Here is a 25,246-nt window from a genome sequence, read left to right as displayed (position 1 = left end):
ATCCTCTCCTTCAGCTACCAAGGTAGTTAGGCCTAGACACCTACTCCACTACACCAAACTAGGTTCCTTTTCTTTAACTAGTAAAATAATAGAGTTGTACTATCAGAAGACCCTATAAAAGCTAAACTTAGAATAACTTCCCAAATTTTATTGTAATGGATTCTTCTTCTTCTCCTTCTCCTTCTCCTTCTGGATTGAACTCCAGGCTTTGTGTTTGCAAGGTAAGAATTCTGTCACTAGTCTACATTCCCAGCCTCATTATATCTGTGAGGAGTGGTGTTGCCATTGTTTTATAAATATCCACAATCTGTGGTCCTCAATCATTATTTGCTGAATGAACAAATATCATGTCTGGAAATATGGTACTGCAACAAGATTTATAAACAGAGGAAATAAAGTACTTTTAGTTAAACATGACATATTACACTATTAAATGTGATGACCTCATCAAAGAAACTTGAGTAATTCAGTTTAATTGCAAAACTCAATTATTCGAAAATTCAAAAATAAATTTAGTAAGGAGAGTAAGTTTCAGGGAGTATGTGTGAGAACATTTGCATATATCTCAGATATTTTCACTACTTAGAAGTACATAATAGCACTCATCAAAATTTTTCAAGTAAAGAATTTTGACTTATACCTAAGATGAAATGTTAGACTTGAATGTTTCATCTGTTTTCATTCTTATATGTAAATGCAGTATGCCAATATACCAGGATGCTATCATATTGTCTTGCTCTGAGGGAATGCTTGCCAAAAGTAAGTAAAAATAATACATTAATAAAAATCTCAAAAACTCCCTAGGATGTTTTAAATGTGGAGACTATTTCAAAAAGAAATATAAATGATGAAATCAGTTCTGAGGGAGTCTTCTGTTATAATTTGTTGGAACCATACAATTAATAATTTTTGAGAACTCCCTATTGCAGACACCTTAAGAAGTGTAAGCTTATTTTAGTAAATAAAATCTGAAGCAGTTAAAAATGTTGATGTATACATAAATATTTTAATGTAACTTTTTTAATTAGAGGAAATACTAGTTACAGTATATGTAATATCTATTTCTTCTAACTTTAAGCTTATCTTATAGATAAGCCACCAAGAGTATTCTAAAGTGTGAGGATGTAGACAATTTCCTCTTTATCAGTTAACTCTTGACTGCCCTGCTGAAGACAAGTTAATTATTATAAAATATATTCATTGACAGTGGCAAGGTCACTTATATGAAAACAATCCTAGAAATCAGTTTGAATTATAGTTCTAGATAAGATCACTTTTTGCATCATATTGATTACTGTAATGTGATATGTAGTATATTAATATTTTCATTAAAATAAAATTTAAAAAATTAGATAACAGCTCATGGATAAACTTCTTTCATAAGCAACTTGCTGGAATTTCTGTATAAAGCATATTAAAAAATTGAAAAGATTAGAAGAGTACTTTGACATGACAATTATGATCAAGAAGAATATTTGCATACTGAGCCACAACCCTAGTCCTTTTAAAATGTTTTTCTTTTTATTATTATTCAATTATTGATTTATTCCAATTTGTTATATATGGTGGCAGAATGCAATTTATTTCATATTACAAATATTGAGCACAATTTTTCAAGTCATTGAGTGTACAAAGTATTTTCGTGTCTTCATATATGTATTTACGGTTATGATGTCTATCATTCCACCATCATTCCTACCCCCTTGCCTCCTATATTCTCCTCCCTCCCCTTTGCCCTATCTAAAGTTCCTCTATTCCTCCCATGCTCCTCCCTGACCCCCATTACCATTGTGAATCAGCATCCTCATATCAAAAAAAACATTTGACCTTTGTTTTTTTGGAATGACTTATTTCACTCAGTATTATATTCTCTAGCTCCATCCATTTACCTGCAAATGCCAAATTTTTGTTTGTTTGTTTTATTGCTGAGTAATGTTCCATTGTTTATATATACCAAAGTTTCTCTTTCCATTTTTATTTATTTTCATTGTCAAATAACATTGATTTTGATTTTATAAATTATTTTGTTTCTACTAAAATGTCTTTACTACATTTAAAATATAATTTGCCTTAGTCCTAATTGTTAATGAAACAATATTTTAAGATCAAATAAATAAATATTAAAATCATTCACTTACAATAATGGAAATATATTTTTATTTCTGTTTTCAGATAACGTATTTTCTTCCTTTTTATTTGATAACATTAAATTCTTAACTTCAGTGAATTATATGCTATTTCTAAGCATAATATGAAATCAAAATGGATTTTTAGACTCTGTACATTATGTATGAGTCCTTGCTCATATAACTTTTCAAAGTAGTATGATCTAGAAACAAACATTTCACACTTCTCTCCCTTATTTATGTTAGAGAAAAAAAGTTTCAGGCAGTAAGTTATGATTTTCAATTTCACATTTCTAAAAATATGACTTCAAAAATCACTTAATATTAATTTAGTCTTTCAAAACATGAAATAAAACTATAGTATTTGAATGACATTTTGACTTCCCATAATCTTTCAAGAAGCATTAAAATCTGTCATTTATGTTATTATTTCTCAATCATATTAAATATTATTAATAGGTTGCATTTCATTAGTTTTAAATTTTTATGTAATATTTTTTAGAAATAAAACCAAACATGGAATGTATTTAGGATGTGAAAAAAAATGTTATTTGAGGGTCTTACTATTTACTAAGCAGGAGCTAATGAGATAAATATACTCAGAAGAGAGAACTATGTGGTCAGGCTCTGGAAAATTTAGATTAGTACCAGAAATTCCCTAGAATTTTGAATTTCTGAATCTTGAATTTTAAATTTTGTTTCTCAGAATTTATAATACTTAATGAAAATTTTACTTTACTAATATTATCAGTGTGATCAAAGGGGGGAGTTTCCTTTTCTTTGTTTTTATCACTGCTTAGATATGGAGATATTGTCATGGAAGCATACATGGTTCAATGAAGTAAATTAAAATACAGTACAGTGAATCTTTTGAAGTGAGAAATCAAAAACAAGCTTTAAAATCATCCATGTTCTTTCCTCCCTTCCTTTCTTTTTTACCAAATCCAGGCATCTTCTTGCTAGCCTGCCAGGACTCCTCCTGTGTGATTCATTTAGGGGCCTGCCATCACCATTCATCACCAAGTGAGATGATTACTGCCCAAAGTGTGTTGTGAAATAGCTGAATGACTCAGATAGAAGCTATTTAATTAGGGAAGCTCTGTTTACATAAAAATACCTTAGTGGAACAATCAACAATGATGTGAAGGCAAATGCTAAATAAGCATAAGCTGGTTTAATTAAGTTTGGGTGACATTAAATCCCTTACAGGGTTTTCCTGACAGTAGCAATATTATTTTAATGTGGTATCTGCTATTTGTTAGATTTTTAAAGTTGTATGTGATTTTATTCGTAATAAGCTAACCAAACTTCGTATTCTATTCAAAATCATGTTTGAAAAAACTTGTGGATAAGGTAAAGGCAAAACAAATCACAACTGCTTCATTAAGGAATATTTAAAATGTGTGAGCTCTTATAGTCTTGCCTCTTAATTCACCACAGGTGATAATCTATTTATCTGGACAGGGAACATTTCTACTTAATGGAATTTTTGGCTGCCTCACCTTGCTCCTGACTGTGTTGTACAGAAAACATTCTTGGTTTCTCTTTTTTGAAGATTGAGTGCATATTACACTTTGAGGACAAGGCAAACTCAGCAGACCGTGAACTGGTAGGAAAGCAGTTAAAAAAAAAAAAAATCCTTTAGGACCCGTTGGTATTATTTTGCTTTCCTTTGTTCAGTTGATAGAAATATTGTAAACTGACTGAAGACTGAAGGGTCTTATTGCTATTTCTATTTTCAGCAATGAGCTAGTGCCATGTTTCTTTTGTTACTTCACTCACAACTTAATAGCATGCCATGTGTGTGGCCACAGAGAGAGGGATGTAGAGAATTGTGCTCCTGTCAGTGCAGATTGTTGATGGTATTAGAATTTTCTACCATCTCGGTTGTTTGCATTTTTTTGTGCAATTAAATCACTTATAAATTCTAAATAGTTAATGTACAGTTATTTCATAATCAATAAAAAAGTATTTTTCTGAAGAAAATTCAAAATAAATTAATTATATCACAGATATGAAGATGAACAGGCTATTTTATAAAATCCTTTAAAATTAAATGAAAAGACAATTTTATCACACATGAAACTGTTATATACCTTTAATTTTTATCATATTTCCTAATTTAATTGTAAATATTGGAGTGGACTCTAATAATTTAATTTAATGTTACCTTTACAAGTGAATGTTTTAAAATAACTTTCTATTTATCAATGAAAAACAGCTTTAATAATTATTAATAATTAATAATTTTAATCTTATTAATAATTTTTATGGAAATTTTAAGCCATAATATTGTCTTACCCACATTCAGTCTGAAGTAAAAAAGGTAATAATGGATTATATCATTGATATTTTTTTGGTGAAAATGTACTGCTTTGACATGCAAAAACAATAAAAGGATTTTTTTCTTTCATTTCTGTTTTTTAATGTTAAATACATTGGATCCACTACTTTATTTCTCATTATTTGATGAAATAAGAGATGTAGAATAGGTACCAGGGAGTTATATTGTTTGTTCAAAGCAGATGCCAGTGTTTATAAAAAAGGAATCTGTATGAGAAGAATGTTTTTCCCTGTTTTGCTCACCATCCATTTCTAGAATTCCCAATTCATCATATAATAAGTACTGTAATATTCATCATTATGGATGCATAAAATTACTGGCCTTCAGCTTTTCAGCTTTACTAAAATGAATGAATACATTTGTCTTCATTAGCTTAACATCATGCACAAAAATTGATGGAAATTATTCATCTTTCTACAGGTCAATCCTCCATTAAAATGCATTCTATTTTTTCTTTGCATAAACAGCATAATTTTAATATTACTGAAGTAATTTTGCAAGGATAAATTTGAGATCCAATAATTTTCAGAAAATGAATTAAGTAAAAAAACTCAAATTATACCTGTAGAAGCTGGGCATTCCTGGCATATTTGTTAAAGTCTAGATTACATGTCATGAAAACAGATGAGAGTCTCAGTAAGTTATGCCTGCTCCACAGATATTATCAACAGACTCTGCATGCTAGAATCTAGGAAACTTCCAGAGGGAATTTGATGAATTGCGAGCACCAGTGTGAGCAGCCTTCATTAATATTGTAAATGATGACCAAATGTTACCCAAATAATGCAGAAATGGGTAATTCTCATAAAAGAGTTAGTTTTGATAGATTTTATATGCACAGACTGAATCATTTAATTCATTTAGTGTTTTGTAATGATTAGTTTAAGAACATGAATTTAAATTTCATTTGAAATTAGTTAGCTGCTGTCTGACTGTGCCAGGCAGTCATTTATTGGGTTTGTAAGGCTAAAATCAATGAATCACTTTTATTAGAAAAATGTTAGTCAAGGTATAGGGATGAAATCTATGAGTACTATATGTCAAAGACAAATGCCTTGTATTTGCTGGCCCTTCATGTGACAAGAATATTCTTAGCATGTTACACAGTGAATGAGTCTTTATGGTTAGAAGACTTATGTGCAAATCCTAATTTCTCCTGTGTGTTCTAATATATGAGGTAAAGTCAGTGAACATCCTTGTAACACTGTGTCCTCATCTGTAAATAGGCTTAATCATGATTACATTTTGGATTGTGCTAAGAATTAAGTTCATTGTATTTATAGAATTTAGGTCAGAACATATGTACCATTAGAAAAAGTTCAATCATCCACAGTGTTTGTATGCTTCAAAACATTATGTTGTTCATGATAAACACATATTATTTTATCTATCAAGGAAAAAAATAGATAAAGAAAAATTTAAGAAAAATAATTTCTAAGGATCATCTTAAAGAAGGGCTCTCTAATAATTGAAAAGATCCATTAGTGTTCTTTAAGTTATTTGTATTTAGAAAATGCTAAGATTGAATGCAAAATGTTCTCACCACAAAAAATGATGACTATGTGAGATAATGCATATGTTAATTAGCTAGATTTAGACTTTCCATAACATATACATATATATGTGTATATATATATATATATACATATATATATATATATATATTCAGACTATCAACTACACCATAAATCCATACTATTTTATCTTTCAATTTAAAAAAGCAAAAATAAATTTTAAAAAATATTGAGCATTTGGAAATGGGATTGTCGCTCAGTGGTAGAGTGCTCGATTAGTGCAGGTGGGACCCAAGTTCAATTCTCAGTACCACATAAAAAAAATAAAGACATTGTGTTGTGTCCATCTATAGAAAAATAAAAAGATTCTCTCTCTCTCTCTCTCTCTTTAGAAAAATATTGAACATTCTCTTGAAAAAAATATTCTCTTCAAATTTTTGGGTTTAGTCTGATGATTTATTGAGAACTGTTCAACATTCATAATTTAATAATTAATATTTATTTGCAACAAAAATATAATAAGAAACCATTGCTGCCATATTAACACCTAGTACTATTACATAATCATTATACAAATTTCAGAATCCTGAAGGAGGTAGAGTTTATAAGATACAAACATTTCTATTTTCATATGTAGTGCCAGAGTTTCATGAAATAATGCTCAGAAAAAAATATAACACTGTATTTCACCAGTCCCTTTTAAATAATATATATGAAATATGTCAGAAACAGTGAAAATAGTGAGTTTTTACTATGAAATGCTAACATTTGTCTTCTATTTTCTTTTACATATCAGAAAATATTTGAAATATGAATCAAGGGCAACTAAGATATGTACTCTACATATTGATACCATAACATTTCTCTTTGTGTTCTTAGATAATTGAATATTCTTCTGAATATTTTACAAATATTTGTTCAAGTACAAAGTATTACATTATTTTTAATGGAGGTTATAAGTCCATTATATTTTGACATTTGCTATAAAGGACAAAGCATATCTTCTATCCAAATTAAGTCAGTTATTGATTTGAAATGTAGGTATTTAAAGTTTATTATATCTACACTGTTCTTGGTGGCCAATACATTTAATATTTTCATATATTTGCTTTAAGCACACATAGTCTCTACCCCATTTTTAACAATAGATTTTATTATTAGAGCACTTCTTACATACATAGCCAAACTGAATGGAAGATACAAAGATTAGTTTCATCTTGTCTTTCAATTCTTCTGATATTTTTGACCTGTTTTCTCGCATTTCTACACAAAGAGTAACATTCTTTATTGGTTCTTTCTAATTATTCATATACTCTCCACTCCAACACATGCGTAAGTTGTCTTATACCTTAGCATATCTCACTAGCATGGTGCATTTATTGTAGTTGATGAACTTGCATCAGCACATTATTGCCAAATGAATAGTATACATTACAGTTGATGCTTGATGTGCACTCTATAGTTTTGAACTAAAGTGAAGACATGCATTCACCACTGTAACATCATTCAAAGCAGTTTCACTGCCTAAAAATCCCCTGTGTTTTGTCTATTCATCCTCCATGAAATCCCTGGAAACCACAAGTGATTTTTACTCTACTCATAGTTTTGCCTTTTCCAGAATGTCACAAATTTGTAGTCATACAGTATGTAGCATTTTCATTTGGAATTACTTCATGTTGTAATATATATGTTTAAGTTTCCTTCAAGTGCTTTCATGGCTTGATAAATTAATTAAAGTGGTGAATAATATTCCACTGTCTTGAGGATTCAATTTTATTTTTCCCCTCACTTACTAAAGAATATATTAGTTGATTCCAAGTTTTAGCAATTGTGAATAAAGCTTCTATACATATCCACCTCCATGTTTTTGTGTGGATATGTTTTTAACTTCTTTGGGTAAATATCAAGGGTCATGATGACGGACTCATATGGTAGGAGTATCTTTAGTTTCATAATGATTTGCCAGACTGTCTTCCAAACTACTACATCATTTTGCTCTCCCATTTGCAGTAAATGAAAATTTCTGGTTATCCACATTCTCCCCAGAATTTGGTGTTGTTAGTGTTGTGAATATTGGATATTCTAATAGATGTGAGTACTATTTTATTGTTATGTGAATTACTATTTTTTGATAACATGTGATATGGAAAATTTTATATACTTCCTTGACATTTGTAGGTCTTCTTTTTTAAGGTGTCTGATTTTTTTTACATTTTTAATTAGGATTTTTAATTTGCCATTTAGTTTTAAGAAAATGGGTTCTTTGCATATCTTGTATAACAGTCCTTTATCAGATACATCTTTGGGATTTATTTTCTTCCATCTTGTCTTTTAATTCTTCTAATATTTTTTATCTGCTTTCTCTCAATTCTACACAAACAGTAACATTCTTTATTGGTTCTTTCTAGTTATACATGACAATAGAATTCATTTTGCTAAAACTATATAAGCATGGAATATATTTTATTATAATTAGGACCCCATTCTTGTGGGTGTCCTCAATGGTGGGATTCACTTTGTTATTTTTATATATATACATAGGAAGATTATATTAGATTCATTCCGCTGTCTTTACTATTCTTATCCCCATCCTTCCTTTTATTCTCCTTTGTCTAATTTACTGAACTTTTCTTTTTCCCCTTGCAACATCCCCTCTTACTGTGGGTGTTAGCATCCACATATCAGAGAGAACATTTGGTCTTTCTTTTTCAGTATTGGCTTTTTCACTTAGCATGATAGTCTCCAGATCCATCCATTTACTGGCAAACGTCAAAATGGCATTTTTATTTATGTCTGAGTAATAGTCCATTGTGTATATATTATCCATTCACCTGTTGAAGGGCATATAGGTTGGTTCTATAGCTTAGCTGTAGTGACTTTTATGCTGCTATAAACATTGATATGACTTCATCACTGAAGCATGCTGATATTAAATCCTTTGGATACATCCCATGGACTGGTATGACTGGGTCAAATGATGGTTCCATTCCTAGTTTTTTGAGAAACCTCTGTTCTGATTTCCAGAGTGGTTGTATCAATTTGTAATCCTATCAACAATGAGTGAATGGACCCTTTTCTCTACATCCTCATCAACATTTATTGTTAGCTGTATTCTTCATAGTTGCCATTATTACTAGAGTGAGATGAAATCTCAGTATAGTTTTAATTCGCATTTCTCTCATTGCTAGAGAAGTTGAATAGTTTTTCATATATTTTTGACCATTAATATTTCTTCTTTTGAGAAGGGTCTTTTCAGTTCCTTTGGAATTTATTGATTGGGGTGTGTGTGTGTGTGTGTGTGTGTGTGTGTGTGTGTGTGTGTGTGTTATGTTTCTTGAGTTCTTTGTTTATTCTGGAAATTAATGCCTGAGCTGAGGTACAGGTGGCAAAGATTTTCCCCCATTCTGTAGGCTCTCTCCTCATACTCTTGATTGTTTCCTTTGTGGGTGTTATTTTTGTATTCTGCTACTTTTCTGAAAAAGCTTTGCAATTTGATGCAATCTAATTTATTGATTTTTAAAATTTTATTTTACTTCTTTGCTTTAGTAGTCTTGTTAGGAAGTCAATTCCTGAGACAATATGTTGAAGTATTGGACTGCCATTTTCTTCTAGTATATGCAGCATTTTCTAATTTCTAGATCTTTGATCCACTTGGAGTTGATTTTTGTGCTGGGTGAAAGATTGGGTTAGCTTTCAGTCTATTACATATGGATTTCTAGTTTCCTCTGCCATTTGTTGAAGAGACTATATTTTCTCTGGTGCATGTTTTTGATACTTTTGTCTGGTATGGATAATTGTATTTATGGGAGTTTGTGTCTGTGTCTTCCATTCTGTTCTGTTGGTCTTCTTGTTTATTTTGGTGCCAATACCATGCTGTTTTGTTACTATAGCTCTGTAGTATAATTTTAAGTCTGGTATTGTGATGCCTCCTGCTTCATTTTTTCTTACTTAGGATTGCTTTGGCTATTCTGGCCCTCTTTTTTTTCCAAATGAATTTTATGATAGCTTTTTTTATTCTTATGAAGAACATCATTGGAATTTTTAGAGGAATTGCATTAAATCTGTATAGCACTTTTGGTAATTTGGCCTTTTTGGTGGTATTAATTCTGCCTATCCAAAAATGTGGGAAGTCTTTCTATCATTTAATGTCTTCATCAATTACTTTCTTTAGTGTTTTGTAGTTTTCATTGTACAGATCCTTCACCTCTTTTGTTAGATTTATTTTTAAGAATTTTTTTAAGCTACTGTGAGTGGGATGCTTTTCGTAATTTCTCTTTCAACTGATCCATCATTTGAATATTGAAATGCAATTGATTTGTGGGTGTTAGTTTTATATTCTGCTACTTTGCTGACTTTGTTTATGAGTTCTAGAAGTTTACTGGTGAAGTTTTCTGGGCCTCCTAAATATAAAATCATGTCATAGGCAAACAAAGATAATTGAACTCTTCTTTTACTATTTGTATCCCTTTAATTTTTTTTTTCTTTAGTCTAATTGCTCTGGCTAGAGTTTCAGGGACTATGGTGAATAGAAGTGTGAAAGTGTGCACCTCTGTCTTATTCCTGGTTTTGGAGGGAATGCTTTCAGTTTTTCTTCTTTTAGAATGATGTTAACCTTGGGTTTATAAAACATAGCTTTTACAATGTTCAGGTATAGTCCTTCTATCCTAGATTTTTCAGTGTTCTAAACATGAATGGATGTAGCATTTATATTTGTCTATATTATACCATGAACCTTGATATTTTGAAGCTATTTATTTTCTCTTTATCTAGAAGAAATGAATTTTAGATGCTATCATTATTATTTTCTTTGTTAAATGTACTTTTCTAAACCAGAAACAGGTATGAGCGAAAAAGAAACAGAAAAATAGGCAAAAGTTAACCAAAGAATAATAAGAGTTATTACTAACAAACCTATTTTGAAACATATTCTTTTTATGTACCTATTTTTAAGACTAAGGTCATTTCATCTTTCATATAGTCCTATAATTCTTTGTTCTCTTTTACAATGCTTCTTATATTTGTAAAACCTCATTCAACATGTGTGTTCTCTTTTACACTATAATCTCTAGAAGCTTTATAATTCATCATAACTCATGGTTATGTTGTTCACCATTATATACTTAATATCTAGCACATGCACTGAGTAATATAATAACACCATCATCTGATAGGGAAAGAAATATTAAAATGGCATTAGAGTACTAGATTCTAAATGCTGTATTAAAATATCTGCAGTGTTTTGTGGTGTCAAAGAAAGATTCTATACATCTTCATGGCAGCCACAAAAAAGTGAGTACAGATGGGGAAAGATATGCAGACATTAGTTTGGATGTGAGGAAGTTCTGTCAGAAAAATCAGAGAAAATATGAAAGGGTATCACTATAGGAAAAGAAAACAAAATACAGCTACTTGATATTGCTAGAATACTGGATGTAAGAAGAAAAGGATAAATTCAGGAAAGAAGACTGAAGATAGTTTGAAGACAAGGATTTTATACTATTTTTAGGAAATGGGATTTTATACTACAGACCCAGTCCACCACTGCAAAATTTTAAGCAAAATATGAAATTAACAGATTTGCAATACAAAAAGATTATTAGGTAGCTTAGAGAGTGACTCACATTTTTTTAGTGCTTAGTGTTCTGTAATTTAACTCATATGAACTGACAATTTTCAAGATCTAATTCATCTTTTTATTATTTTTCATTAATTTCTTATACTCTTTTTATGTGTTCAGATTGTTTACTTCCAAAATAAAATACAAGGAGTGATAAGAATAAATCCTCACCCATCTAACAGCTATCTAAATTAAGCTATTAATGGGCCCATGAAGTGCTCAGTTGCTAAATATAGTAAATACTTCATTTAAAATAAATAGATTAAAATTATAACATATAATTATATATATATATAATATATATATATAATGAATATTTAAATAAAGTTTGAGTTCAAAACCTGATGCATTCAAATTGCTTAAGATTGTAAGTGTGTAGGACATGTAGGTTTTTTCTGTGTGTAGTATTTTATTTTTTCCATATTTTTTATTGGTTCATTATAGTTGCACATAATTGTGTGATTCATTGTTACATGATCATTAATACACACAATATTACTATATAAGTTGAACCATTCTCCAGTATTTTCCCTTTCTCTCCTTACTCACTTTATACCTTATCTCTCCTTACTCACTCTCCTTATCACTCTACTGATCTTCCTTCATTTTCATGAGTTCTGTCCTCAACTTTCTTCTCCTTTTCTCCTTTTTTCCCTCTAACAGCCACTTATGAGAGAAAATACATGATTCTTGATTTTCTGAATTTGGCTTATTTCACTTACTACAATATTCTCAAGTTCTGCACATTTTCCTACAAATGATAAAAGTTGATTCTTTTTTATGGCTGAATAAAGCTCCATTGTCTATATGTACCACATTTTCTTTTTCTATTCATTCATTGATGGATACCTAGGCTAATCCCATGGTTTGGTGATGATTGTGAATTATGCTGCCATAAACATGGATATGCATGCCCTGCTATAGTATTATTATTTTAATTCTTTAGGATAAATACTCAGCAGTGTTATGTCTGGGTCATATGGTCACTGCATTCCCAGTCTTTTGAGGAATCTCCATACTGATTCCCCTAGTGGTTGCACTAATTTATTATCATAACAGTATAAAAGTGTTCCTTTGCTCTCACATCCTCTTATTATAATTTATTATTATTTGTATTCTTGATAGATTGCCATCCTGAATGGAGCAAGATGAAATCTCAATATAGTTGGATTTACATTTCCCTAACTGCTAATTATGTTGAAAATTTTTTATATATGTGTTGGCCATTTGTATTTCTCCTTTTGAGAAGTTTTTGTTTAGTTTATTTGTCCATTTATTAATTGTTTTTTTTTTCTTTTAGTGTTTTTGGTGTTTTTATGAATTCTGTATATTGATTGTCTATCAGAAGAGTAGCAAGTAAAGGTTTCTTTACATCCTATAGGTTTTCTCTTCACATCTTATTTCCTTTACAGTGAAGAAGCCTTTAAATTTGATGTAATCCTAATTATTAACTCTTGGCATTATTTTCTGAGTTTTAGGAATCCTATTGAGAAAGTTGTTGCTTTAGCCTATATGTTGAAGTGTTGACTTTAATCTTTTCTTCTAGTAGTTGCATCATTTCTGATCTAATTTCTAGCTCCTTGATTCATTTGAGTTGACTTTTGTGCAGGGTGAGAGATAAGAATATACAATCATTTTTTTTTTCATTTTTAAGGATAATACATTTTCCCAGAATTATTTGGTTAAAAGGCTGTCTTTTCTTCATTGTATGTTTTTGATACATTTGCCAAGTATCAGATGATTGTATCTGTGTGGGTTTGTCTCTGTCTTGTACTCTGTTCCAATAGTCTGTTGTGTCTGTTTTTTTTTTTTTTTGGAAGGATTATAAAGTTTTTGTTACTATACCTCCATAGCATAATTTGAAGTCAGGTATGGATAGTGATACCTCTAGCATTGCTTCCCTTGCCTTAGAATTGTCTTAGCTATTCTGTATCTTTTATAATTTCAAGTGAATTTGGGAATATTTTTTGTAGTTCTGTAAAGTATGTCATTGGTAGGGGTTGCATGGAAACTGCTTTTGGCATTATGGCTTTTTAGAAATATTTCTTCTACATGTCCATGAACATGGGATGTCTTTTCCATCTTCTTAAATTTTATTCTTCAATATTCTATTATTTTCAAAGATCTTCTCCTTCTGGTTAAATTTATTTTTAAGGTTATTTGTTTTTCTTGAGGCTATTGTGATTGGAATTGTTTTTCCTGATTTCATTCTCAGTGGATTCATTACATATAAAACTGTTGTTGACTTGTGCATGTTGATTTTGTAAACTGCCACTTTGCTGAATTTGTTTTTTATCTCTAGCAGTCTTCTGGTGGAACTTTTTGGATCTTCTTAGTATAGGATCATAACATCTGTAAACAGTGCTAATTTGACTTCTTCCTTTCTCCTTTTAATCTCTTTAATTCCCCTCTCTTCCATAATTGCTGGACTAGAATGTTTAGTACTATTTTAAACAGAAATGGTGAGAATGAATAACTTTTATTGTTCCAGATTTTAAAGGAAATATTTCCAGTTTTTCATCATTCACTATGTTGCTGGGTTTGTCATATATAGCCTTCATGATCTTGAGGTAGATTAGTTCTATCCCTAGTTATTTTAGATATTTTTTTATGAATAGATGGTGACATCTGTTGAAGGCTTTCTCTGCATCTTTTGAGATGACCATAAGATTTTTGTTCTTAATTTTATTTATGTGATAAATTTGGCTTATTTTCTTGTGTAAGTTAAATGATCCTTGCATCCCTGATGTAAAACCAACTTCATCATGATATACAATCTTCTTAATATCTTGTCAAAAATAATTTGCTAATATCTTATTAAGTACTTTTACATCTAAATTTTCAAAGTAGTCTCTAATGATCCTTTGCATTTCTGTCATTTCTATGGTGATTTATCCTTTTGCATCTAACATCCCATCAGAGATCTGTAGTTTTCTTTTCTTAATGTGTCCTTAAATGGTTTTGAAATAAGTGGAATACTGGCTTCATAGAATAAACTTGGAAATATTCCATTCTATTTTATTACATGAAATAATTTGAAGAAATTTTGCATGAATTCTTTATTAAAGGTCTTATAGAATTCCACTAAGAATCCATCTGGTGCTTGGTTTTTCTTCCTTGGAAGACTTTTTATTTCTGCTTCTATCTCATTGCTTGCTGTTGGTCTGTTTACCATTTCTCTGTGCTTTTGATTCGATTATGGTAGGTTCTTTGTGTATAGAAGTGTATCCACTTACCCTAGATTTTTCCATTTATTGGAATGTAATTTTTAAAATACTCCCTAATTATACTCTGAATTGCTGTAAAGTCTGCAGTGATTTATCTTTTTCATCTCTAATTTTATTAGTGTGTGTCTTATCTTTTTACCTCTGGTTAGTTTTACTAAGGGTTTATCAGTCTCATTTATATGGTCAAAGAATCACTCTTTGTCTAACTGGTCATTTGTGTTTTTGTCTTCCTAATTTTATCAATTTCAGCAAATACCTTAATTATTTCCTTCTTTCCACTGTCTTTTGAATTCGTTTGTTTTTCAAGGATGTTGAAATGCATCATTTGGTTGTTTAGTAGGATTCTTTCTGATTTTTTTTAAATAGAGAAAAAGAGAGAGAAAGAGAGAGAGAAAATTTTTTAATATTTATTTTTTAGTTTTCAGCGGACACAACATCTTTGTTTGTAAGTGATGCTGAGGATCGAACCCAGGCCACATGCATGCCAGGTGAGCGTGCTACTGCTTGAGCCACATACCTAGCCCTCTTTCTGATTTCTTTATGTAGGCACTCATAGCCACAAACTTTCCTGTCAGAACTGCCTTCATAGTGTACCAAAGGTTCAGGGATGAAGTACCACTATTCTCATTTGACTAGAATTTTTAAATGTCTACCCTGATTTTTTGTACCATGAATTCATCATTCAAAATTGTATTGTTCAGAGGCTGGGGTTGTGTCTCTGTAGCACACTTATCTCACACATGTGAGGTACTGGGTTCAATCCCCAACACCACTTAAAAATAAGTAAACAAAATAAATGCATTGTGTCCATCTACAACTTTTAAAAAGTGTATTGTTCAATCTCTAATTTTATTGTAGTGTAGTGTTCTAATTTTATTCTATTATGTTCACACAAGATGCAAGAGATTTTATATATATATATATATATATATATATTTGTATTTGCTAAGAGTTGCTTTGTGGCCTCAAATATCATAGCTCTCAACTTTCCTTCTCACCAGTGTTAGGTAGAATGAAATGGGACATTCTACGGGACTGTTTGTTGGAGTTTTGCCCAGACAGACCAGATTGATGCACTCCTAGGATGTTGCTGCTGCAGAATTCTAAGAGGGATGCTTCAGTGACTGTGGCTTAGCTCCATTCAGGATTTAGTTGGCTGGTACCTGCTCTGGACAGATTAGATCAATATACCTCTAAGGCTAGGCAGGTCCTGATCTCTGCTGTAGATCTCAGAAGCTTTGCAATAATTTTTCTCATGGGCAGGGGAGTCAGCCCTTCACAGGTCTCACTTACTCTGCTTCCCACAGATATATCCTTTCCAGGCTTAGTCCCTGAGTGTATTCACACTGGCCTATTCAGTTTCTGAATCTCTTCATCTGGTCATGTGAGCTGCCAGTCTCAAAGAGAAAATAAAATGTACTTCTCTTCATTTTTCTGATTTGAATACACCTGGTAATAACTTTCTCTGTGCCTGTGTTACTCATGTTCTGCTAGGTATACCCTAGGCGACATGTTATTGCTTGTTAGGACAGTATGGCAATGTTTACTGTGATCTCTGAGGCTCCTGCAGCAAATTTTCCATCATGTCCTCCTAAGGTGGTCCTGGCTTCACTTTTCCATTTGCCAATTAAGAAATCCAGATCCCTTTTAAATACCAGTTCACTGTGTAGACACTGAATCAGCTAATTCCAACTTACTTTTCTGATCTACAGATTTTTCAATGTCAAATATGTACTTTGTGTTTCTCTTTATATGGTCCCTCCTCTCTGCCATGAATTAGCACCACTGTTGCTGCCACAAACAACTTGGCTTCTATGTATTCTCTCTTGTTCTTTGTTCAATGAATCCAAATTTCCAAGACTCTGTCCAATATTGAATTTCAGTGAAATCCCCTTTTCACCCACCTTACTGAGAAGCAATTACTCCAGCTGCTTGAATCCCAAGCCATAGAATAATTGGAAATGCAGACTTCTTCTAATCTACCATCTTGAATCTCCAATTACCCAAACTTTTAAAAGCTTAGACTAAGCTTCTTGGAAGAGTTAGGGGCTGCAGTTTAGATGGCTGTTGGGTGTCCATAATTAACATCTGCTACACTTGAGACAAACTTTCATTTGCACAGATTTGGATGTTGACAAATGGTTAAGTAATTAATATTATCTTACATATGCATTTGTTCACAAAAAATTGCTTAGTGTGCCAGATGTAATATTATAAAATCAGATAAAACCCCAGTCCTCAGAGAATTTACATCCTTTTGGAATAATACATATTAAACAGCCACCAAAATTATTTTTAAAAACAGACAAATTCTCAAAAAAAGAGCTAAAGTGTTATAATATCGTAAAACAGCATTATTGACTGAGTAAAACATCAAAATGGAAATATAGTGATATAAAATTCAATCTGAAATTTAAATAAAACATTTAGCAGTTCTTAAAAGGGAGTACTATCTCCTGAGGGGTCATAAAATATATCTAAAACTAAGAAAATGTAGTGTGATTCCAACTTTCTTAGAAGATTTTGTCATGCATTGATAGATAAGATAAATCTTTGAAAGAACTAAGCATCTGTTTTGCCTTTAGGGCAACTAGTATTCATTTCAGCATAAGAAATAGGGAGTCATTTGATAAAATGTAATACTGCCAGTAGAACTATCACTTAAGTATCAAAGTTGATAATTATAGCTGGGTGTAGTCGTACATGCTTATAGTACTAGTGATTTGTGAATTTGAGACAGAAAGATGACAAGCTCAAGTTCTTGGCAACTTGGTGAGATCCTGTCTCAAAATAAAAAGTGATAGGGATATAACTCAGTGGTTGAATACCCCTGGGTTCAATTCCCAGTACCTTAAAAAAATTGTTCATGATTCTATCAAAAAACTTCATACCATTTGTGGTTGCAGTAGTTTTACTTATCAAGACACTGACAAAAGAATCCTCTGATTATTCAAGTTAGTATAAGAATTTATAAACATGCTTGCCATCCTAACTTACTCTAAGTGGCCAATACTAGAAGTGTGAAATAAGCTTATTTGTGTTTTAATTGACCATTTCTTGAATGCATCAAAATTTCATGTCATTTCATTCAAAAACATACTGAATACTTACTATGTGATAGGCATCATGCTGACACTGAATGGTCTAAAGTGGTAATGGATTGTTTCTTACCACCACTGACAGCGAGTCTGGTCTTAGTGAACATTTAAAGAAAATCATATTTTGGGGTATATGTCTTGAAAACAGTTATCAGGCTAAATTCTTTTAAAGAAGAGGAATAATTAAGGCATTATTAAAGTTCTTTGAGGCATGTCCCTGGAATGCTATATATTTAAAGATTATGCTAAGATTATATACCTAGGAGTATATAAATTAGTATGTTTCAGAGATTTGCAATATCTTGGGGCAATTACTACATATAATACTAAAAAATGAATATTAGTAACACATTAAAAAATTATTTTAAACCCACAAAAAGCAAATAGTAACCTATGGTTACTTCTGAATCATGCTCAGCACATAATATAATCATGAGATTTGAACAAATAAAAAATATAAAATAAAGAAAACTGAAGTCCTTCAAGAAGTAAACAGAGAGTATTTGTCATTATGAAAATAAGAAATACTAAGAGTTCCTGAGTCTTTTAACAAAATATTTAAAAATTTGGGTTCTATTAGAACAAAACTACATATTTTGTATTTTTTTTCAAAAATTGGTTTAACCAATTTTGGCATACATATATATTTAAATAATTCTTACAGCTCTTGTCCCCCCGCCCCAAATAATCTTTCAGGGACTTGAAAACTAGGTGTGGAGAACTCAATGTGCTATGAATTCTCATGAGATGATGTTTCATGAAACTTGGAACAATAGATGAAGATGCAAGTTGACAACTTTGCTATCATAATGGATAAAATTGAGAACAAAGGAATTCATATACAGGGAGAGGCAGAAAGAGCTAAAAAAGGAACAACATCTTCTTCCTGACCGAACCTATGTCATAAATGTAGTTTATTTTTACTTAAGGCAGTGGATCACAATAAGTGTTAATTATTGTTTCTAAAACAGTACAATTGAGGTTTTAAAGAAAAATATTGTTCTAGGCACTAAAAGACTTGAGGAAAAATTGTTCCTCTGAAAATAAATTAAAAAGTTATAAGCAAATTTTATTTTTTATTTTTATTTTTTGCTGTTTTTGCCTCAGATAGATGCAAAGATAGACATGTTATGGAGAATAATTTAAGATTCTTTGATCAAGAAATTCTTTAAATATGAAACAGTGGCACCTTTCCCAAAAAGAGAAGATTGTGATAATTCCAGTTTTGGAAATATTGTTTTAATGGGTTAAACCATATAAAACCTTGATCTGGAAGTAATGAACCTTTTGGCCTGATGGGTGGAAAATTACCAAGCTTGGAATCATATGATTTCAGCATATTTCATTAAACCTGATAGGGTATTAGATAATTTACCGTGCATCCAGAAATAAAAACTGTTTACTGATGAATAAGTCTTTGCCAGAATTAAGATTAATATGGATTGCATTTACCATATTTTTATATGATATGTGGATATTCTGAAATAAGGGAAATATTTGTATATAACTGTACATTCGCACAGAGAATTAAAATGGCAGCATACTGAGCAAATCAATAAATTGTATATGTCAGACTTAGACTTTAAAATTAACTATGACTTACATGTGTGCTGTATTCTACAAGTGAGGCACTTTGAATGGTAGAAAGGAAAGGATAGAGGGTGGAAAGAAGGGGAAGAAAGATAGGAGGAGAGGAGAGCAGGGGTAGGAAGGGAAAAGAAGACATTGAGGGGAAGGAAATAAAAGGAAAAGAAAGGATGGGAGGAGTGAAAAGACTAAGACAAGGAAGGGCAGAAGAATAGAAGCTGCGAGGGAGGGGCAAAAAGAGGAAGGAAGGGAAAGCGGGAGGGAGGCAGGGAGAGATGAATCATCTAAATTTACCTCTGAAATCTTTGCTGAGATTTGTTTCTATTATTTATAATAATCACAGTTTATTCTAGGAAATTTTAATAAATATCTTGGAAGAAATTCTTATAAAATCACAATTTTACATAAAATTATTTGATCAAAATTCAACATTTAGGGACTTTTGGAGTAAAAAAATTTATAATTGAGGAAATTCTGCATAAGTACATTCATCATTTTTATTTCTCCATCCACATACTGTCACAGTATGTCCCTCAAAACAACCTCTATACCTCCTTGGATAGCTCAGTTTGAGCTTCATGTCTTATGCATATAACATCAAAAGGTTTCCTTGGAATAAACATATGTCTTTCTTTCTCTTTCTTTTTCTTCTTATGCAAACTGGAACTCTTTTTACCTTATCACATGGTATTTTGGTAACTTCTAAAAACATAATTTTAAAAACAATGTTCCCTTACTGTAAATATGGAGAATATGATGAAATAACCAAAGAAAGTCAAATGAGAGAAAAAATATAAAAAGAACCAAAGAACCAATGTTACATAATAAAGATGCAAAGGCAAAATTCAGCTTTAGGAAGTGTTTGACTTATTTTGAATATCTACTTAAGTTAGATAGTTTTACACAAAATATTTTATATGACTTCATAAAAACTGAAAATAAATGGTCACTGTGGAAATTCCACAGAGTTTCAATAAAACTGGAAATGAAGGTTGTTTGTCTACTGTAGATGTTGCAGATTTTTTGATAGTTTTGTCTATGTTGCTTCATTCATTTATTGATTTCCTTAATTTATGGTTGTCTACTTCTTAAGCATTTGACTATTTATTTTTAGTTGTAAGTTTGTAAGCATATTTGTGAGTTATAATAGACAACTTTATCATTTCCTCAGGTATTTTTTTTTTTCCAAATGAAACAGAGACCTCTTGAAAAAAATGCATCTCTTCCTTGCAGATGACCTGAAAATGTAAATCTTCAGCTTCTCTGTTTAACCCAATTCCATCAGTTCCTTGCTGGTCAGTATATGAATTGAGGCTGGAATTGAGACTATCTATCTAACTAATGACTCTTCACTTCATTAGAACTAAGCACATGGCTATTCATGTCACAGGAGAATGAAAGATACTCTTTATTCTTTGATCTCAATATGTCCTTGAGATTTCACAACTGGATGAAATTTCAGTCCACATTTGTCTGTGTAGAAATACTTCCCAATGAGCTTCAAATTCCATATCAAAGCAGTAGCAATTCTTTGTTGAAATACTGTTCTATTAAAAAAAACTTAAACTAAGTTAATGAAATAATAACATGTAAAACATCAGTGATTTGCAGTTATTGATTATATCCATATATTATTTCATCCTATTAAAACCTCAAAATAAATTGTAGTAACTTTATAAGTTTGATTAAAACAAAATATCAATTAAACATTACTGTGCTCAGGAGAACAAGTGTACTAAGGTTTTCTACCAATGGGAATTTTTTGTATTTGCAAGTAACCCAAATCAAGTAATCCAATTCTATACAACCTGTGACTTTTTAAATTCACATCAAGTAGCAAATAAAACTGTATGTCCATTATCTGCAAAATATTGAATGATTGGATACAATTTCTTCATCACCACTACCTTTCACTATTTAATTGGAAATTATTGAATTGGAAATTGAAAATAGGAAGCTCAGCTGACAAGGAAACAAGAAAGGCCCATTATTTGCTAAGAAGTAGTTTGTTTTTGTAGATCTGTGTCTAGTTTTGTTCTTGAAATTATAGTGGAGAATGTTGTGTTTGACAATATCAGAACAAACATTCCAGTACAGTTCTGTGGGTATGGTGAATTGGAAAAAACAAAACAAAACAAAACAACAAAAAAACCCTAATAGTCTGTCAAAACTACTCAGGATGAGAAATAAGCTGGCCCAAAGTATTTAGCTGGATTAAGAGTGTTCTGTATTTGAAAGTCCCTTTTCAAGTAACAATCCCCTTAAATCTTGCTTATGATTATATTTCCAGAAAAGAAACTACATCTTGTGTTAGCCAGGTATGGCCATTTTCAGAAATACTGTCAGAAAAATGTTTGTTTTAGATGCTATGCTTTAAATGAAAATCACAATTGATAAACTACCATTGTGCTTAAAAGGGAAATTTCCTCGCCTTTCAATTAAGTATTTATTTTATATGGAAAAAACATTAATAAGAATGGTTATTCAGAGTAAGAGTGACCTTTGAGCTAGCACTAAGCTAGATATGGTGGATTAATGAAAATGGATAGTCAAAAAAAGATGGGTTCTGGCTGGGGTTGTGGTTCAGTGGTAGAGCACTTCCCTAGCACATGTGAGGCACTGGGTTCAATCCTCAACACCACATAAAAAAAATAAATAAATGAGCAAAATAAAGGTTAAAAAAAAAGATGAGTTCCATGGTGTTTCATTACATTTCAAACAGATCCAAATCATAGATTGTTACTCTTTCTTTCTTTTATTTTTGGTACTGGGGGTTGAACTGAGGAGCACTCAACAATTGAGCCACATCCCCAGCCCTATTTTGTATTTTAGTTAGAGATAGGGTCTCATTGCTTAGTGCCTCTCCATTGCTGAGGCTGGCTTTGAACTCACAATCCTCCTACTTTAGCCTCCAGAGCCGCTGGGATTATAGGCATGTGCCACATTCTTTACAATGTCCTTAATCAAATTTTGCAGAAGATGCAAACATTTGTCTAAAGTCTATGAGAATTCAGAGAGATGGATGAATGGATGGGTGGTTGTATAAACCAATCAATATCTTCTCCAAAGAGCATGTAATATAGAAAAACAGGTTCCATTTAGACAGGTTATTAATAATAACAGTAGATTACTTAAATTAATTGTCCAGTACCTAACTGTTCCAAGTAGAAAGCAGAATGGAGTAATACACTAAAATTTGAAGAGTGTATGGGGGCGGTAGGCAGAATTCCCACTGAGCATTGGAATTTGAGTAGTATTTGAAAAAGAGCATAGGAAGGAAACTGGAACAGGAATTCCTTTATTATACTTGGAATTTATTCCATAATAAAAATTGCAGAGACAGTTCCAATTACAAAGATGAATAATAGCCTTTTTAAAGAAAAACCATGAAAAAAGTTTTATAGAAACCATAGGCTTTTCTACTCTTTTGAGTAAAGTATTGTGTTAAAGAAATAGCTTACCAGTTGTGTTTGAAAGATCTTCACTACCTCAACATTTTCAACACACTTAACATGCTACAATTCATCTTTGCTTTTACTTTACCTCATCTTGCAAAGAAAGATCTATGAATGTAGATATATTTACACATATAATCACAGGCAGCATTGAATAAAGCTGAAATGTTTAGTATTTTTATATAAGTAGAAAAACATGATGGGTGAATTTGTGCTGAAAAAAAATGGAATGTGAAGTATAGTGTTCTAGCAAAGAAAATTACACTTTAGAAGCAAGCTATTTCTGGATGGGAGAATGCATGCAATAAGTCCAATTTCTTGGGTCAGATTTTGAAAGATGCATGCAGTTCAATTTTTTTTCTGCTTCTAGGCATTCAATTAGTCAAATAATATTTACCAAGTAATTGCTAATGCAGATTAACATATATCTTTAAAAGCAGAATTCTAAATGAAAAAAATTTTTTACACTCAGAATTGAATCCAGATATGCTTACCACTGAGCTGCATCCCCAGTCCTTTTAAATTTTTTATTTTGAGACAGAATCTCACTAAATTGCTAAGGGTCTCACTTGCTGAGGGAGACCTCATACTTCAGCCTCAGCCTCTGCCTCTGGAGTCACTGGGATTACAGACGTATGCCACATTGCCTCCACTGAAAAGAACATTTTTCTCCAAAGCACAAAATGACAAACAATCAAAAATACTTTACAATATCAAGTCAGTGAGTCTATGAATTATGAATTACATTTCCATAATGAATTTCAAATAATCCAATTCTATATAACCTGCGACTTTTTTAATTCACATCAAGTAGCAAATAAAACTGTATGCCCATTATCTGCAAAATATTGAATGATTGGATACGGTTTGTTCATCACTACTACCTTTAACTATTTAATTTCATATTGAGAAAAATAATTTACCTACCTTCCTAAAAATAAAACTACTGACTTAACAATGCTCTGACTTCACTGTAGAACCATTCTTAGATGTGAACTAAACATCTTTGTCACTCTACCTTTTCCTTTTGTGAATTCTTTCTTACTGTTTGATTTATTTTCCAATGCTATGTGCTGTCAGCTTATAAAATAGAGAAATTTCTTAGCAAAATTCATGTATCCTGCAAAATCTAGAAAGGCTTTCTGTTTTATTTATCTCATTAAACTTCTATTATCTTTTCCCAGTTGATTTTCTCTACTGAAAATGAATATATGCACACTCAAGCATTTGGAAAAATGTCTGCTTTCCTCTCATCTTGCTAACCTTTAGTTATGAAATTCTGTGTTCCTTGAATGATTAACATGTCCTCTCCTTTCTTAGGTTCTCCATACAGAGATAAAATCACCATAGCAATTCTTCAGCTGCAAGAAGAAGGCAAGCTGCATATGATGAAGGAGAAGTGGTGGAGGGGCAATGGTTGCCCAGAGGAAGAAAGCAAAGAGGCCAGTGCCCTAGGGGTTCAAAATATTGGTGGCATCTTCATTGTTCTGGCAGCCGGCTTGGTGCTCTCAGTTTTTGTGGCAGTGGGAGAGTTTTTATACAAATCCAAAAAAAACGCTCAATTGGAAAAGGTAAATGTCACATTTTTGCAATTTAAAACACTTATTTTTGTTATAATAAAACACAAATGAAAAACTTTTTGATCTTGACAACCAAGGGTAGTGCTTAGAACTGTGGCTGTTAATTGTCTGTCATTTATCATATAAAAATTGCATTTTGTGAAATATAAAATATTTCACAAAAAGACTCATGATCACCCTCACAAAATTTAATTTCATTGTAATATATTTAATTATAGGCAACTTCAGAATAGCTATTCCCATATTTTTGGAATTTGAATTAAGGACAAATTTTGTTGCTTAAAGTTCATTGCAGTTAGATTAATAGAAGGTTACAGTTAATGAAAATTATAAATTGTATTATTAAGAAAAGCACTCTGCAGATAAAAATGTATAATACTAGTTAAGAGTTTTGAGATAGAGATGTGAATTTTTATTTGGACATAGTTAACAAAATAAATTTATAGTTAAAAAACCTTAGCTTGCATTGTAGACATTTTAACTAACTTTCCTGTATTAATGAATATTTGGAAATATCATGGTTTCTTTTTTGCCACTTAATATATTAATATTATTATTAATATATTATTATTAACAAGTCTTTTTCCTGACTTGTGTTGGAGTCTTTATAAGAATATATGTATAATCTCAAATATATTGAGACTATTTTTTTCTTTTCATTTTAATATATTTAGTCATTTGTATAAGTGCTTTTGTAT

At 31.2% G+C, this 25,246-nt stretch overlaps 1 protein-coding gene across 5 annotated transcripts in view; it reads left to right on the top strand.

The window, feature by feature from the left end:
• The window catches only part of Grik2 (glutamate ionotropic receptor kainate type subunit 2), a 639,398-nt gene that overhangs the window by 600,433 nt on the left and 13,719 nt on the right, over positions 1 to 25,246 (top strand). For all 5 annotated transcript variants that reach the window (XM_005335886.4, XM_005335885.4, XM_005335887.4 and 2 more), the window contains one exon: positions 24,289 to 24,539. In XM_005335886.4, coding sequence (XP_005335943.1) covers positions 24,289 to 24,539 — 251 coding nt within the window. The remainder of the gene's footprint in view (positions 1 to 24,288; positions 24,540 to 25,246) is intronic.

This window comes from Ictidomys tridecemlineatus, chromosome 8 (assembly GCF_052094955.1).
Source record: "Ictidomys tridecemlineatus isolate mIctTri1 chromosome 8, mIctTri1.hap1, whole genome shotgun sequence".
Lineage (NCBI taxonomy): Eukaryota > Metazoa > Chordata > Mammalia > Rodentia > Sciuridae > Ictidomys > Ictidomys tridecemlineatus.
This window is presented reverse-complemented; position numbering and strand designations above follow the sequence as displayed.